Source organism: Oryza sativa, chromosome 12, assembly GCF_034140825.1.
Source record: "Oryza sativa Japonica Group chromosome 12, ASM3414082v1".
Classification (NCBI taxonomy): domain Eukaryota; kingdom Viridiplantae; phylum Streptophyta; class Magnoliopsida; order Poales; family Poaceae; genus Oryza; species Oryza sativa.
Genome location: NC_089046.1, coordinates 24,984,944 through 25,003,312, shown reverse-complemented (window position 1 = coordinate 25,003,312; position 18,369 = coordinate 24,984,944). Strand labels below are relative to the sequence as shown.

Genomic DNA, 18,369 nt, shown 5'->3' with positions numbered 1-18,369 from the left:
AGGAGAGAAAAGGGACAGAAGGAGTGGAGGGATCGGTATATACATGTACGTACGTACGTATAGGATGGAAGGGGTGGGACGTGGCCCACGTATGTGGGCCTTTCAATTTTTTAATAACAAAAATAAATTTAATGGGTCCACCATGTTTAATGAAAAATGATGGTTGTGCCACGTGGCAGTTCAGAAGTGTTTGTAGAAATGCCATGTGGCGGTTTAAGAGTGTTTATAGAATGTTTAATGGACTTTTAGTATATGATAGATAGAAGATAGATTTGTGCAAAATTGCGATGGCTCCAAGACGAACTACAATTAATCTTAGCGACACTGGCTCAGTTTCAAGGGAAAATGCCAAAGAGAACTCTGAATCCTGATGCCACCCAAGAGCCAACAATTATGCATGCCTATAACATATAAGTAGCAAACACGCTAGCTGGAGAGATTTGGAGTTTCCTCTGTCTCCATGAGACCATGACACACATACAGTCTGTTTCTCTATCTCATTGTGTGCATGTAACATTTCCAACTCCTTTATGTTCTATTTGACCTACATATATATGACATCACATTTGGTTTGACACGATGATTAATTTAATACCCTTTGGCTCATATTTTTTATGAGCCAAACCAGGAGAGTTTGCATAATTGATTTTATTGATTAGTTCGGCACATGCATCTGGAGCACTGGTGCATCGGAGCCGTATAGGCATGATTATTCAGTTTGTCACTTAGATTCTTTTTGGATCGAGGGCTCATCGCCCTGCTTTTTGTGGGTTGCAATCTTTACAAAGTACAAATCCAGACCTGCCTCTAAAATACCACCATACACACCGCTTCGATTGTTCATCAATTCGCACATCTCAGTCACCCTTGTCTCTGCACCGGTTCAATGTATGCACATCGTCATAATTAATATCATCTAATTAATAGATTTATCCATGATCCTCTAAACTTGTCCCAATTCCTTGTTTGTTTTCACTAGGGTTGAAACCGATCAAACACAATTGTGATGGATCCAACACGTACTAGTGGAAATCCCAATGTGGTCGAATATTGCTTCAATGGTAATCGAAGGCATCACGATAGAGTAAACACGCAATAATCACTATGTGATTTGATGTGATTATTTCACACCTATTGACTTCAGAGCAAGCTGCATTACCCAACAATCATGCACATGCAACCATATTCTCCGACAATCCTAACCTAGTCGCCTCAAGGATGCATTTGAAATTTCTATGACAGAGATAAGAACAAAATCGATCAGTGATTTCTCTGCTCGAGCGGCCATGGCCAGACAGTGTGCAGCGGCTATGGCGCCGATGCATGCTTCCAGTCTCCATCGCATTGCTCTTGGTGATGCCAGCATTTCCGTATCTTATTGTGGCATGAGAACTCCTGATGCATCCTATGCCAACAGCCATATCAACCGAACCGGACCATTGTTGGATCTTGTGGCCTCTGCCCATGTCCATTAGGAGAGAAAAACATTAAAGCAAGAGAAGTGTTCCAGCCCTTAATAAAGTACTTTGGAGGTACCAAGATTTTATAAAATTTTGATACCTACTACCTAGAGATACTAAATTTTACACTAAAAAATGTTATGCCTCCCGGTGCCGCCTTCTCAAAGATGGTAAAATTATGCTTAAAGCAAGGCACTCATCATTACTATTTGCTAACGTTTCTATTATTTGTCCTTTTGTGGCCAAAGGGTAGTAATTCGGAGTCTCAGACCAACTAAAATTAAAAGAAGAGAAAGACCAAAGGACTGGCTGTTAAACCCTAGACCGCTGCTGAGGTGAAGGCGCCATTAAATCATTGGGCTACCTCTCAACTTGTTGCATGGTATAGCCCACCCAATTTGAGTTCAGCATGGTGGTTACCTACTGCTGTCGTGGAGTTGTAGCCACCATGGCGAAATACATAGCACCAAATAAAATGGCGTTGAGATTTTGGACCTCAGCAGTCAGCATCTTTGGCTATGGCGCTAAGGTCAGGGTCAAATTTTTTGTTACGGTTTATTTCTAAAATAAGTTTTTTAAAAGGGCTAAAGTAAGGAAATTTCAGTTACTCATAGATGGTGGTTGGTCCCCCGAGAATTGAAACATGATTATCTTACAATGCCTGTGTTGCTGAGCACATTCATCTTGTCATGCTTGCTATGCCCTACCGCTCCCTGACTATCACTGCCAAGTTGCCTCCTCGTCAGAATATCACTTCATCAGACGATGTCCAGCAAAATCCCACCCTCATCATTCGCCATTATTCGTCCGCTGTCTTGCTAAAATCCCACCATCCTCAGTCATCAGACTCGGATTACACTTTTCCGATGGCTGTAGTTGCTAATGATTGCCGATGGAGAGCCCAAAAATTGTTGCTTCTTGGCAAAGTTGAAGTGGAACCAAGCCAAACAACTCTGCACGACAAAACCAATTAGAGGGAAGAAGTGGCGATGGCCTTGGCGACACGAGCAAGCAGTGGCGAAGGTCTTGATGACACCAGCTCAGTTTTGTGGAAGAGTGAAATAAGAGGTCCTGATGCCTCCGAGGCCAACAGCTAGAAATTTGCAAAATGCCGAGTAGAAATTAACCTGGAGTTTCCTCTGCCTCTAGGAAATGGGTCTCAGTGTGTAGCATTCCTTACTTGATCCTTAGTATATACTATTGGGTTGAATATATAGTGTTTGATGTCATGTGATCATTTAATACAAGTAACTTCCAGTTCAATCGATGACATTTGTTTTTTACATATAGTTCAATGCAGCACTTGCTACCTCTGAAATAACAGCCATATATATGTGATCACGTTCATCCTTCCATGATAGTGGACTCCCTCAATGTGTACTAAGGTGTGGAAGTGATTTCTATGCACGATTTAAGCAGCATAACGATTATTGAATTGTTCTCTATTCCACATTTGCTGTCAGGAATGCTTGTTCACCTGTACAACTTCACAAACTTAGAAAAAAAAAAGAAACACAACAACTAGAATGGCCAGTTTTGTGGTTTTATCATATGGCGAAAAATGGTTGAATTTGTTAATCATTTGGACGAACAGAAGAACGCTCATGCCGCTTACTCTAAATTTGTGACTGAATTTTGTTACTCTCTGAACTGGCCAATGCATTGTCGATTGGTTGTTAGCAGCAACCAATAGACAGTGCATTAAAGAAGTTTCTATCCCAAATTTAAGAATAAAGTCATATGGAAGTTGAATGTTCTACCCATTTCCAAGATCTAAATAATGTCTTACCGAACAAAAATACAGTTTCATCGAAAGGAAAATATAAACAGAGTTCGAATAAAGTACTTTCCTATCAAATAACACAAACATCAAGAAACAAGAAACTTTTTACCTTCGTACAAGCCACAAAAACATGCTCAATTTTTTATCTCTCACTAATTTTACACATTTCAGGTATCAATTTTTTTTGTCGGGACATGTCAGCTACCAATTTTCAGTCACAGACAAGATCAGAGAGATTGAGGAAATAAAGAGGAAGCTCGATCCGCCAGCTTCAAGCACGAGCAGACATAAAAGAGAAGAGGAAAATGAGCAGACACTGAAGCCTCCTCATCACAGGATCTAAATGCTTTGCATCTGCATCTGCATGCACATAGTTTGGCTAGCTGATCAGGAGCTGTGTTTGAAATGGACCTAACAGGGAGATGAATTTTGCATGAGATGGGTCTAGATGGAAAGAATGCGGCAACCAAACACACCCATTCCTGCACACAACATAGCATCTGAGCCAGGCTCATGCAGACATCGATCCAAACAGGCTCTACTGCGAGGAGAGTGTCCAGTGACATGAAATTTCCTCATGTCTCTCAGGCCTACCCACAAAATTGTAACAAGCTTGCACTGGAGTGATCAATCTCTTTCTTAGAAGCTTGTTGTGCTCCTTGGTCTTATTTTCTAGAGTGATTTTATAGTCCTTGAGAAGGTACTATATTTTCTAATGTAAAATTTAGGAAAAATTTCACAATTCTTGAGAGATACCGAGAGGTACTAAATTTGGTACCTCCTAGTACCAAAGGTACCAAGAGATACTAAATTTTACACTAGAAAATATAGTAGCCTCCAGTACCGACTCAAAAACTGTAAAATCACTCAAAGTTTAGTACCTTTCGGTACTCCAGGTACTAGGAGGTAACAGTTTGCACTAAAAACTTTGTTACCACTTGGTATCTCTCAAGAACTGTAAAATTTCTTTATTTTCTATGTGTGGAGCAAATAGAGGATATTACCCTATATATGAAAATTCACTATATGCTAACTATGTTTTCACATTTAATGTACCATATCTATATATTTATACCAGTGCAATCTTTTTTTATTAGCTAGTAGTATACCTCATATAGATCGATGGTGTTGGTACTTGTGATATTCTATTACCAGGAGAGACAAGTGTAAAAGTAATTAACGAGTCTAGAAGACATCAATGAGGGTGAGACGACACAATAATTTCATTAATTGTCTCACATACATTCAAGCGGTTCAGATTGAGTTCTCATCCATGTAACTTGCCGTCCGGAGGAGGACGGGAAGAAGAGATCAAATTAACAACGTGATCGCTCTTAGCGTTCAAAATAAGAGATTGTTTAGGCAGCAAATTAAATCGTCGTTAGCTCTCAAGGTGTCACAGCATAAAAATTTTCAGTGGAAGAGGCAAAATTTTCAGCACAATGTGCACCTGACAGTACACTACTGTAATGCCATTCAGATCATCGTTTCAGGTCAGGTTGATCAATTTGGCATAAACCACAGGCTTAACATGTACATCACCATAAACAGTAATGGAAGTTTACGGATTTGTTATCAGCAGCATTCCTTGAAAGTTAAGAAACTGTCATCTCTGCTGTACATGGCATTCAGGTGATCACATCCACTCAATGAAGAGTTTGATATCAAACGTTCAAACCGCCCATGAGATTCAGAAATTGGTTCCAAGAATCAAACCAAGAGTTGCATTGCAAGGATATCTGCTGATGCACCAGGCAGAATGAATATAAATTACTGTATCTAAAAACAGTGTCCAGTGAAGTCCGGATGTCTGAAACTTGCATTGGAGGAAGTATGGTCAGCAACCAGCTTACCAGTTGCATATGTTTCAGCTCTTGGTGCCTCCCAGGCCTACCATATCGTAGCAAAGCTATGGACTGTCTAAAATCTCCATGGTTCTTCTTGTTTATCTCAATTAACATCAAGCTAGAAAAACAAGATTGGCTACCTTTCATGCTTCTTTTATATATGGAGCAAAAAAAGATAGCATGGCATCATATAGTATCATGCATGATTTTAATAGCTTTCGCGAAAAAAATACACGATTTTAATGGAAGTGCATCTACATTATTGACTGAGCAATCAACAAAAATGGTGGTTTATGATCTTTAACGATCCATCTCAAAATCATTCACCCAGTCATACAACTCTACACAATCAAGTAACCGGATGGAGTCATGAACTTAATTCTTCATCAATTGCATTTGTGGCGTCAACGAGAAACTGACACAATTCCATTGCCTTGTCACACTTGCAGGACCCACCACATGGCCCTCACAAGAATGATTACAATGCCACCAAAGACATCATGATGCAATAGTTCGCAAAACTTCATGGTCTTAGCGGAAGGTGAAAAATGTCTGAATCTGCTATAATTGTTTGGACGATGAGAGTTATGCTGAGATGCAGTTTATTCTGAACTTGTGAACATATTTCCACAGACAAAATGGCAAACAAAGTGGGTCAATCATGTTTTACAATTCCGCATAGCATATTTCAACTACAGTCCAATTCATGAAGTGTACGAATAGGGAACTTAGTTTTTTTTTAAACGAAAAGCGGCAAAAGACTTACCGAATATATTAGAAGGAATAAAAGTCACAGTACAGACAGGGAAACAAAGAAAGCAACTAGCACGTTAAAAGAGTCATGCTATGAATTCAGAAGGTCGAACATTGACTCTTAAAACTCTTTGGGCCATCAGATAGGCCTTTTAGATAGATCTATTTGGTCTATATTTTTCCTTTACTAAAAAGGCCACCTGATTTTCATTCCGCGAGCTTTGCTGAAAAATTCTTCGATTGCGCTCAAGCCGAACGTTCCACTAACTTGATGGTTCCCGAGGATCTTCTTCTTCATGGTCCCTGACGAAATGTGGCAATCCCAATAGGGAACTTAGTTGATGGCCTTCTGGGTGATGACGAACCTAAGAAGCCTAGGAGATGAAATAACTCAATTTTATAGATGTTTCGTAATTAAAAAAATCAACGTAAAATGGTGAGGGAAGAACCTACACGAGGTGACCATCGTACAAAGATCCAATGTTGAACGGTGACCAGTTACATGTACTCTCTCCCAAAAATCTCATATATCATTCTTTGGTTTTTCCAAAAATCTAAGTCCTATTTGTAGTCACTTTGTGCTAAATAAAATTGTTAATCGGAAACCAAGAAGTCATTCTAATACTTATTGGTTGCATGTTCATTGGTTTGCCATATGGTGAGTGAGTTAATTGCTTCTTGGTATTGATGCAAAAATAAATAGGTCTCAAATTTTTGGAAGGAGGGAGTATAATGTAATATGATTCCTGGAGAGATCTGAATAACTTGGTTAATCATGTCTACTAGCTTGAGAAATGGTGAGCAAAGAACTTAGCAGATTGAGACTATTTTGTAATTGAAAAATTCCCGGTGCTTCCTAGGCCAAACTATTATGGCGATAAGCCACTTGAAAAATCTTATCTCCATCAATTCTCCTTCTCTTTCTCAGCCTGAGATCCTTATTCATATTGCCTTTTATAGGTCAGGAAAAGGGATATGGTGATGTAATAAGTGAGCTTTAGTGCACCGTCAGATGTGGAGAATGGGATGTTTCCATTGTCTTATAACGAAATCGTTAAATTATATATGGCAGTTATATAAATATTAAGGATAAGATATGTTTAGAGTCCTTCATTATTAGCGAACAGTTGACTATGCATTGAAATCAGCTTTCTTGTCTCTATCGTTGTACTCCTATATATACAATTCACGAGGCTCCAAAACAAATCAACCAATAATCGCAGTATATTTCTCTTCATGGACTATTTAACACAAATGTGATCACATTTTTTTGAAAATGCATTTCTTAATGCTTCTTACAGTTATTCAAGAAATGAAAGGTGGAGCTGATTTCAATGCATAGTCAACTGTTCGCTACGCAATATATATTGATGCAACAGAAAGCTGAAGATCTAGCTAATTAACGAGTTACATGTTGCATTAGTGCAAAATTCATTCAAGTGGTGTTTTTTGAGGACGCCCTCTATTAACTCAAAAAATTGCACTTACCCACCTAGATAAACCAGGTCGGTCATCTCCAACCATTCGATCGCGATCGGGCAGACATGATAGTCGAAGCCAGCTTGTTTTCTTTTTTTTGGTATGACACCTTCCTTTAATCCGTATTTCCAATCACCAAGTGCTATGTCTCCCCACTCATCAGCGACGAACTACGATATCGAACTTGCTTCCTGTGTTGTGGACAAACACACTGGCATCGATCTACTGTTCTCTCCCTTCCACCAAAATGGTCCATCTGGTGCGTCGACCTCAACATCGCGCCATCGATGGCTGCACTTACAAACTTACAGAGGCAGAGTTCCATGGAGGCCAACCTTGGTCATGGCCCCTCCAGCTTTAGAAATATTGCATTATTGGAGTCCCCAAGTCTTTGATACTCTAATACTTCACAAAATAGCACAATAACCGTTCAAAGAAGCTATCACACTGTCTCTCTCCAATTTATTGTTCAAGCTCCGCCGCTGCAAGCGGAGCAAGTTGCTGCGCGGTGTTTCTTTTTTTTTTCACGAACACGCAGTGTGTGTCAGCATTAGAAGAAAAGAGTTTTAGTTATACAACACAATAAGCCTGACCGGCCCTTGCCAAGTAACAAGGGAGGGATAGCAGGGGTTGAACAAAGAGAAGGGATACAAACTAACAAAATTGCTGCTCCTAGACAGAGGAAGAAAAAAGGAAAAGGAACCCCCTATCCTCCCAATAGGTCCCAAAACGAAGCGGCACTAGCTAAAGACTAGAGCGCTGTTTCTGTTAATTATCACAAACTAAAGTACCCATGTAACTCGCCAGAGATAGAAGGGAAGATGAGGTCAAATCGTGATATATTGCTTAGTTATGAGCATTTAACAAGAGATGCAAGGAAGGTGGGAAGTCTCTCTTTGTTTTCTATCTCGATCGTGTGAATGAATCTGGACAATATTTATGAAAGACGGCACACGAATCCAGGCAGATGTACAAGGGATTGGCGTGACAATTTTACACAAACCAACGGCTAAAAAGGGATTGCACCACATGTACATCACTGGAGCAAGTGAAATTTCACCATAAAAGCAGCCAGCTTTACGCGAGATAATAGCGAAAGGAGGAGAGATTTGCTCCGGTCCAACAAAAAGTACATCGAGGTACCAGTACCTCACGGTACCAAGTCGTTTCTGATCGTTGGATCTAAAAATGCCCATTCTATCCAGCTAGATTCAATGATCGGAAATAATTTAGTACCGTGAGGTACCGGTACCTCGAGATAACCGGAACAAATCTCAAAAGATGAAGCCCTATCGCGACCATGAAATTCAGGTGACCAAATCCACTCTAGAGGGGCTTCATCCTGCGACCTTGAAGGTGCCTGCCGCAAGATACATAATAAACTGGTTGGTTGTTGCTAGCATTAAAATCAAGAGCTGCATATATGCCAAATTAAACATGTCCACTGAATTATGAAAGTCTAAAGCTTGTTTGAGAGGAAGAATTGGGTCAGGCAACAGCTTACCAATAAGATGTATGAGAGCTCCTGACGTCTTCCAAGCCTACCATACAATAGCAAGCCAACCATTGGGCTGGCTGAACTCCATGAAATATTCTTGTTTCATCTCTCTTAACATCAAGCTAAAAAAACATGTTGCTGCTACTTCATTTTATCTACTCTTTTATGGAATTCAGCATGTCAACTATCTAGTTAGTCATGTCAACTATCTTGAGAAATGCTGAGCAAAAAACTTAGTAGCAGGAGGCTAGTTTGTAACAGGAAAGCTCCCGATGCCTCTTAGGCCTAACTATTATATATGGAGCAACAAGCCACTGGAGTGGTCTATCTCCCATCAACTCTTCAATATTTGTTTTTCAGTCTGGTGTCCTTTCTCTTGTTATATGTGGAACAAAATGATACGGTCATGTAGAAAGTGTTATAGCTTTGTGCATCTTTGGATGCCAGGATGTAATTATTCTATTATCTTAAAAAAATAAAAAATATGATCAAGTATGATTTAAATGCTCATCAGTTACTATTAGCTACCACACACTGATGCAATAGAAGGTTGCAGAACAGACACGATTTGGTTTGGTGGCAAATTAATTTAAGTGGTGTTTTTTTGAGGAAACCTACATTTACGTCGAAAAAGTTAGCCCATTCGATAAACCAGGTCATATCCAACCATTTGATAGGACAGATATCAGATAGCTTTGTGGAAGCCATGGATTGTTATTTTTTTCAAGAAGAAACCTCCTTTTGTCCATATTTCTAGTCATCAAATTGGCGGCTTTGTACTTTGTTTTTTCTTGATGAAATACAGAATACACATTTCGCCACTTCCAAAAAAAAAAAAACAGAGTGGGTGAATTATGTTTTTCAGAAATTCAGCATATACCATTCCAACCACAGTCATGAAGTGTACAGGCAGGCAACTTCGTCGATGGGCTTCTAGGCGACGACCAACATAAGAGGCCTGAGAGATGCAGTAACTCATTTTTATAGAAGTTTCTAAGAAAACTTTCAAGGTAAAATGGTGATGACGAGAACTTATGCGTGTGAGCTGATCATGGTACAAAGATCACATATAAAATGGTGACCAGTTACATATAAAATGCAATATGTTTCCTTGATGATTGAGGACCCTGTAGCTAATCATGTCTAGTTATCCGATAAATGTTGTGGTAAAGAAGTTGAAGGAATGGGCTATTTTGTAGTGGGAAAGCTCCCGGTACCTCCTAGGCCTAACTTTCAACAACAAGCCACTGTAGTGGCCCATCAACTCTTCATCTCTTTCTCAACCTGGGGTCTTGGATCCTGTCTTTTATAATGTCGGAAAAAAGGATAATCTGTACTCCCTCCATTTCATTTTAGGTGTAGTTATAATTTTTCATGCCCAACTTTGATCGTCCGTTTTATTTGAAAATTTTTTAAAAAAATTTAAAAACTTAAGCCATGCATAAAGTACTATTTGTGTTTTATCATCTCATAACAATAAAAATACTAATTATAAAAAAATTTTAAATAAGACAGACGATTAAAGTTGGGCACGAAAACTTATGGTTGCACTTAAAATAGGATGATCGAAGGGAGTAATAACCGATCATGACTTTGTGAATCGATCGTCAGATGCAACGATTGCGATATTATTATTACACTATGTTTGAAAGATTGAGTGTCATGTTTCATACAGTCGATTTCAATGCAGCAAGGCAACATTCACGCAAGGAAGAGCTGCAGACAAAATTAACGAGGCGAGGATTTGGATGGGTGCGTCATGGATTAATACAATGGAATACATTAGCAGCATGAGATGATCCAGCAATAATCAAGAGTGATCCAAACTAAAGAGTTGGAATGCTTTTCTTTCGTGTATGAGGTCCTCTTTTCAGTCGAAATACTACCTCCATTTTTTAATATATGACACATTTGACTTTTTGACAAACATCTAACAGTTCGAGAATTACATCGCTAACTCTAGCAGAGTCAACTACAACTGTTCAACCAGATCACCCGTGCATCAGCGGAATCAGCAGTTGAACTGTTGAAGTTAATTACCAGCGTCTAAGAAGATCCACGAGACAACAGAAAAGGAAGAAGCTGCAGTTTGCTCCCTAGTTGAGGATATAGACCAGATTGACTGGACAATAAACTGTTCTGCAACCTTGAAGAAGCCTACGAGATGCAGAAACATGTGTCGCATGCCAAAACATGTCCACTGTGCCACTGCACCAGAGTTCTGAAACTCTGAAACTTGCTTGAGAGCAGAAGTGAAACAACGGTTATGCAACAGTTTACCACCGGCGTATCTGACAGCTCCTGATGCCTCCCAGACCTACTATACAGTAGCAACTGGGCGATGAGCTCCAAGAACTACTTCTTTTGTTCACTGATGACTTGTTGTTGTTTTTTCACTACCGCTGTCAATATATGATCAATGTTTACTGATGCCCATCACTTCCCAAACTAAGAAATGATGTCACTGAATAAAGACGGCCAGAAGGTGAAAAATGCATTTGATTGGTTAGTTATTTGGACAAACAGAAGCACGCTAATGCGACAGCAGGAGATGCATCGACAGATGCATGGTGACCTGTTACATGTTATCGAGTCTATATAGCATCTGATTGAAGTGATCATTTAAATACAGCTATATTCCAGTTCAATGCAGCACATAACTTCTTTTGTACTGGTGGCTAAAATGGGTTTGCACAAGCGGGGACAACCGCCTTTGAGAAAATGTCTGTGAAAATGCTATATTTCCATAGGCCGGGAAGCAACCAGCTGAGGAAATGCATTTCCACATTTTAATTTTTCAGGTGAAAGAAAGGTAAATAAATTTTGTATTTTAGTATGTGTCTATACATGGTCAATTTTTCATAGCTATGCAAAATAAATACGAATGGTTTGGTGGTTATAGAGAGTAAGGTGAAAATGCGTGAAACTGGTAATTATGTGAACGAACAGAAGTTCATGCAATTTACTCTGAACTTGTGAGGACATTTGCAAAAACAAAATGAACAGAGGGACTGTGAATTTTGTTTTTCAGAAGTTCAGCGAAGCGCTTTCAAACAACAGTGCAATTCATGACAATGCTGACTTCGTCAATGGGCTTCCAGATGATTGATGATGGACATAGCACTAGAAGGACTGAGCGATGCATCAACCCATTTGTAACTATCAATGTTTCTATAAAGGGGGGAAAAAAGATGCTAGAGGAAAAATGGTGAGGTTAAGAACTTAAATGAGCCTATAATGAGAGAAAGATCTATATAGGCAAGGTGACTAGTCACATGTAGAATGTAATATGATTTCTTGATGCACCATTCCTGTGTGGTTGGTATCTTGAAAATTCCCAAGACAGTTAGCAAAGAACACACTGGGAATTGACCCATTGACAGGACATTTCCCGGTGTCTCCCATACCTAAGTGTCCTAGAAGAGATTTGCTCCGGTCCAACGAAAAGTACCTCGAGGTACCGGTACCTCACGGTACCAAATCGTTTACGATAGTTGGATCTAACAATGTCCATCCTGCCCAACTAGATCCAACGATCGGAAACGACTTGGTACAATGAGGTACCGGTACCTCGAGGTATTTTTGTTGGACCGGAGCAAATCTCGTACTAGAATGATCCACCCATATATTGATCTCCATCTTCGTCGTCTCTCTCTCTCTCTCGGCAGCTTTATGTGCTGTTTAAAAGATGCACTGTGCATCTCTTGCTAGCTTCTATTAGTAGTTATTCAAGACCTGCAACTGATGAGGTTGATCATGAGATGATTCATCAGTAGCGACCCCACCCGGAAGAAAAGGAGGGGTATTTTTCATAAAATACCTTCCTATTATCCTTGAGCAAGATCAATGTATGTGTGATTACCAATTACATATGAAATGTAATTTGATCCTTGAGCAAGATGTGGTTATTGAAGTCTACTAACTTGAGAAATGATAGTAAAGAATTTGGTAAAAAGTGGGTTATCCATAATAGGACAGCTCTCGATACCTCCCAAGCCTACCATGGCAAAAGCAAGCAGTTGGAGTGATCAATCTCCATCATTTCTTCTTCAGCCTCTGCTCCTTGATCTTGTCTTTATATTCATAGAGCAAGCAGGACATGGTCATATCTGAAAATTGAGTGTTTTTTTTTCAGTTCAGAGAGTTTAATGCTTAATAACCTACTAGTATTACTCTCTTACCTAGGCACCCACTAAGAGATTATTACATTGGAGCCTCATCTCCAGCCATTCGATCACGATCAATAGGACCATAAGAAAGGATTAGAGGATGGTGGAAATACTGCCTCTGCTTTCTATTAGAAATGATAGGGATCAAAGGACAACGCTGTGAAAGATGATATGGATATGGGCCGCGTCAAATACGTGCATATTGCGACATTGAATTGATCAGATTTGCTCAAAATGCAGAAACTTGTATGTATGCTAAACTTGCATCAACTGGTTTCTAATTGCTAGAAAAGCATCAGCAGTAGAGAGGCAGAATGGTATGGCAACAGCTCACCACCGGTTTATCTCACAGCTCCTGACGCCTCCCAGGCCTATGATATTAGTAACTGCAGCAAGCCAGTTTCTTGGTTGCTGAACTCCATGAGCTCCACTTGTTCATCTCTCTGAACATCAGTGAAGAAAAACAAGTTTGCTGCTACTTCATTTCATCTGCCCTTCTATGGATCAAAAAAGAAGACAGCATAGTATCATACACGAATTTATTGTCTGATAAACATTCAGTAATTTAAGAGTAGTTAGGGATTTTGTCTCATCTTATTATTGGTTGTGTGCCTTATGGCAGAGGCGGGTGGAGTGATTGGTCTCCCATACTACTTCTCTCTCTCTCTCATTTCTTACTTGTTGGTGTCTCAATTGAGAGCCCCATTGGTTGCCCTAATAAGCTAAAGCAAAAGTTAAATTTTAAATTTTCAAACTTAATTTTGAAGTTGATTTAAAATATTTTCAACGTGATTCTTTTTAAGCGTTGGCTTTTAAATCGCTAAGAACACATACATAAAAGTTTTACTTATAAATTAATTTTTATTCTCTAATAAGCCAAATCCAATGGGAGCCTGATTATTTAATCGTCTGATCTGATGCCATCATTTCAAAGCAGAACTTAGCTCGGGAAAAACTGACGACATGTAATTAATGTTATTGCTTTAATTTCATGGGAGTGGATTATATAACACTGTGATAGATCAATGTCCCCATACATATATATTGGTAGTGATCAATGATATTATGACAAACCAATGAATCATTGAATTGTTCTTCCTCTCCTGCTTTGAATAGCGAATGTTCAACAATGTCACTTCACAAAACATAGAAAATTAATTTTATGATCCTTAAGAGGGTATCGGAAGGTACCACACTTTCTAATATATAAAATTTAATACTTCTTAGTATCTCACATATCGGGAGATACTAAGAAGTATTAAATAGACACCACATGGCACAGCAATTTTTTCTAAGTGTCACCTCTCAGCTCTGTTCTCCCTCACCTCTCCTCTCCCTCATCTCCCTCAATGACCGATGATGGGGGCGGCAGAAACCGGCGACGGCGAGGCGCGGAGGCGGCGGGGTCGGCGGGGTTGGCGACGGCAAGGCGCGGGGTTGCCGACAGCAAGGCGCGGGGTCGGCGGCGGCAACAGCGAGGCGTGGGGTCAACGGCGGTAACGGCGAGACGGCGGGGTCGGCGCGGCTCCCCTCCCCTCCCTCCTAGATTCGGTCGAAGGGGGGAGGGGGGAGGAGAGGTGGCGGCGGCGGCGGTTCCCCTCCCTCCCAGATCCGGCCGGAGGGAGGCCGGGGAAAGGCAGCGGCAGTGGCGACAGTTCTCCTCCCTCCTAGATCCAGCCGGAGGGAGGCTGGGGGAGGGCGGCGGCGACAGTTCCCCTCCCTCCCAAATCTGGCTGGAGGGTGCCCCGGGGAGGGCGGTGGCGGCGGCAGTGCCCCTGCGCAGTTCCCCTAACCCTAGATCGGCCGGAGGTGGGTAGGGGCGCGGGTGTGGTGGCGGAGAATTTTTCTTGTTCGTCGAGATGATTTTCACAAGCGGGTGACTGGGCCATTTGCGAAAGGCATTGACATACAGGCGGATCGTTCCCCGCCTGAAAAAAATCATTTGTGTCCGCCTGAATAAACCATTTTCTAGTAGTGAGATACCAAATTTTGTACTAAAAATCTTGGTTCCTCTCGATACCTCTTAAGAACTATAAAATTTCAAATAAGAAATTAAAGCACTAAATAAACATGTTTGGATCTTCTCAAAAAAAAATTAAAGATTATTGTATTCCGTTGATTGTATCGTGGGTGCTGAATATTGTGCCTTCAAGAGGCCCCAGTCACTCATATATAGAGATGATGCGGGGTAGGATTAGAAGGTAGAAAACTTAGCCATATATGGCTTTAGTTTTCTGGTCTCTATTTTTTATTTATTTGAATAGGATTCCATACCCTATATTTTGTAGTACAAGAAATCATACTATGGCCTGATTTAGTTCCTAACTTTTTCTTCAAACCTTCAACTTTTCTATCACATCAAAACTTTCCTACACACACAAACTTTCAACTTTTCAGTCACATCGTTCCAATTTCAATCAAACTTTTAATTTTGACGTGACCTAAACACACCCTAGGCTAGTTTGAGTCTACCTTCTATCTCCTAGATCAGGCCCACTCTCCCTTCATAGCCATTAATTATGCCTGTCGTGTGGGTACCCAGATCCATGATCGCTACAGGGTCCTGTGACTTGCGAAATTGCAGTACAACCTACTAGCAACTGGATCGGTTGGTTGCTGTGTTCGTTTATCGCGGTCATTGCTTCAAAATATCATATAGGTGTAGGCACTATATAGGTGCCGAAAGTGCTAAAACCAAAACCTATAGTCATTTTTCCATTTTTACGGGTTGAAATCTCAAAAAAAAAAAAACCTTTAAACAATTATAGGTGTCGGTTAACCGACACATATTCTATAGGTATCGGTTTTTTTTTAAAAAAAAGACACCTTTAATATATTAATATATTATAGGTGTCAGTTAATTAAAAATCGACACCTATAATATACGGTTTTAAAAAAAAAGATACCCGCAGAAATCGAGCTGGGCCGACAATCGAGCCAAGCCAGTTTTTTTTTATTCTTGTGACCTCAAAGGTGCCGGGCACCTTTAAATATTCACATCAGTGCCGCCTCCGTGGTGTCGCTTGGGAAAACCGGCACCTATGTGGGGTTCCCAACCGGCACTAATGTGGTTTTATGTGGCAGTGAGTTGGGAACGGTTTCCTATGGCATGGAAAACGGAACAGTTCATTAGTGCGATTAATTAAGTATAAGTCTAAAAATAGAAAATAGATTAATATAAATTTTTAAAGTAACTATCTACCATATATAAATACATATATGTATATATATATATATATAAATACACATATATATATATATATATGGTGTGCTACCTAGTTACGTAACACCTCTCACAGAGTCTCCTTGCGTGTCCCTACTAGGCCCAGCCCACCCCCGCCTGCACCCACCAAAGTAATTTTTTTACTATGATTAGCACCGTCTATTTATATGTGTTTCTATCCGGCAGTAACCATCCAACCCCTTATCCCCGAAATTTTTGGATCATCCACTCAGCCGGCGAACGCCTCACCCTGCCGTCAAGATGGCCAGACCAGCTGGGATGCGGTGAAGAAGGAGCGGCTAGTGCAGTCAGCACAGCTAGGGGTCGCCAAACTCCACATCGGAGTGGCGTTAGAGGACCTGCCGTTGAGGGGGAGCCGCCGTCATCCGATCAGATCTGGAGCCACCGTCGCCATGGCTCTCCACCGCGGAGGCCTAGGCAGCCAAGGACACGAGGTGACTGCCAAGCTCCTCCAACGCCTGCCGCAGCGCCGTCCACCCCTCCCGCCATCGGCGATGTTCATGAAGGAAACGGGATGTAACCCGATCCGCTGGGACCAGCGCCGGTGGCACCAGGAGAGCCGCGACAGGTCCGGGGCATCAGGCATGGCTTCCTCCTCCTTGCTCATCACGGACCAGCGCTGTATCGGTGAGACCTGGCGGCTGGAGGCTGGCCGTCCCTGTGCTATGCGTGGATTCCAGGCAGATTTGGCGCTGATGGCTGACATTGCCTGCGCAGGGCCACACCTGCTGCTCGTCAATTTCTTCCCTATCTACAAGCTGGGTCCTCACCAACACCTGCGACACTTCTCATGTTGGTCCCTAGCTCTGCTCTCCTTTATCTCCTCTCTTTCAATTGAAGGGGTGGGTACCAGCAACCTTCTTCTTGCCAGTAAAACAAATAGATTTTTCCTCTTCGATTGTGCGGTCTTAATTTGCAACAGTATTTTTTTATTTTATTTTTTTTTGCATTTGCTCATTGATTTTGTTGTAGATTGCCGGCACCCAAAGACAGCCGAGGACTTCCTGAAGCTGAGCCCCGGCCGCAAGGTTAATTTTTCTCTAGACGCATCTTGATTGGTATATGTATTCGTGTTAATCCTGAGTAACATGACCACAGAAGAAATAATCTGCAGCTGTGGTTGGTATTCACACTCCACTATGATTGATGGAACTGATGGTTTGGGTGTTGCTGATTTGGGAGTTGGTGACATTGAAACAACCACTGATTGCACAAACACATCAAATATATGTATAAGTTTTATGAGTCTATTAGTATATGTTCTTTAGGTTATTTTTTTTTGTACTAGTCTTGTATCTGACATTCTGAATTGCTGACAAATACATGTATGAAATTTTAGGTTTTTTGCTGTGCCAAAGGAATAAGATGAAGTTTCTGAAATTTGATATCCACTGACACCCTGCTGAAATCAAACATGGCACTATTATTATAGCAGCAACCGCTGACTGCTCACTCAAACACATCAAATCCTCAAACCTCAGCTGCGATGCTAGCTCATGGAGCTTGAGACCGTGTGTTCTGCATGCAGAGTACTCGAGCATATTGTAATTTTGGTGCAGTACTACAGTGGCATGGAAACAATGTGCCGGCGTCCCTTAGTCATGGCTCTGCCCAGCCAACCCGACGAAGTGGTCATATGCTTAGTGTGTAAAAATTTTATTGTTCGCAGTGTTTGTGTAGTTTAGCTTGTAATTCAATGTGATAATCGTCAGTAAAAACTTTATCTATCGATGTATTATTGCGGTGAAAGTTTGACCTCAATCTTTTCACCCCAATAAAATAGAGTAAATAAATTACTCAAACAATCTTTTGTCCCAATAGAACGGAGTAATTAAATTACTCACACCAACTTAACATGGATGTTAACCTTAGTGGAAGTAAACAAATTACTAATATAAACCAACCTCAACAAAACCGACTGACGGCACAATAATTTACCGATACATTTATGCCAGTCTACAAGTGCAATATTTGCCTCATGAGTCCGATAGTAATTTTTTAACTGGAGGGTGGGCTTATAAGAAGAAAATATGAGTCCAATAGTAATTTTTTAACTGGAGTGTGGACTTTAGATGGTGGGAGACCCCACGAGTAATTTTTTTACGGAAACATGTGGACAGTGATTTTTTAACTCGT

The 18,369-nt window shown here is 40.7% G+C and overlaps 1 protein-coding gene across 6 annotated transcripts; it reads left to right on the top strand.

The window, feature by feature from the left end:
- Nucleotides 1-16,403: 16,403 nt before the first annotated feature.
- LOC9270774 (uncharacterized) lies at nt 16,404-18,038 on the top strand. 6 transcript variants are annotated; one of them, XR_010738563.1, is made up of 5 exons: nt 16,404-16,860; nt 16,951-17,025; nt 17,206-17,261; nt 17,348-17,463; nt 17,573-18,038. XR_010738563.1 is itself a non-coding variant. In XM_026022243.2 (4 exons), exons 1-4 carry the CDS (start codon nt 16,626-16,628, stop codon nt 17,600-17,602), a joined length of 396 nt encoding a protein of 131 aa, XP_025878028.2. In that variant the 5' UTR covers nt 16,404-16,625; the 3' UTR covers nt 17,603-18,038. The 6 variants fall into 6 exon arrangements, 4 of the variants coding, with proteins under 4 accessions (XP_025878028.2, XP_066162602.1, XP_015618508.3 ...); XR_003240113.2 differs by having other exon boundaries at nt 16,404-17,025; XM_026022243.2 differs by lacking the exon at nt 17,348-17,463.
- The last annotated feature ends 331 nt before the right edge of the window (nt 18,039-18,369 follow it).

Coding starts and splice junctions, on each gene's coding strand:
- LOC9270774 (XM_015763022.3), top strand. CDS start 16,626: ATGGCTCTCCACCGCGGAGGCCTAGGCAGCCAAGGACACGAGGTGACT. Junction 17,026..17,205: donor ACACCTGCGACACTTCTCAT/GTTGGTCCCTAG, acceptor ATTTTGTTGTAG/ATTGCCGGCACCCAAAGACA. Junction 17,262..17,572: donor AGCTGAGCCCCGGCCGCAAG/GTTAATTTTTCT, acceptor ATGAAATTTTAG/GTTTTTTGCTGTGCCAAAGG.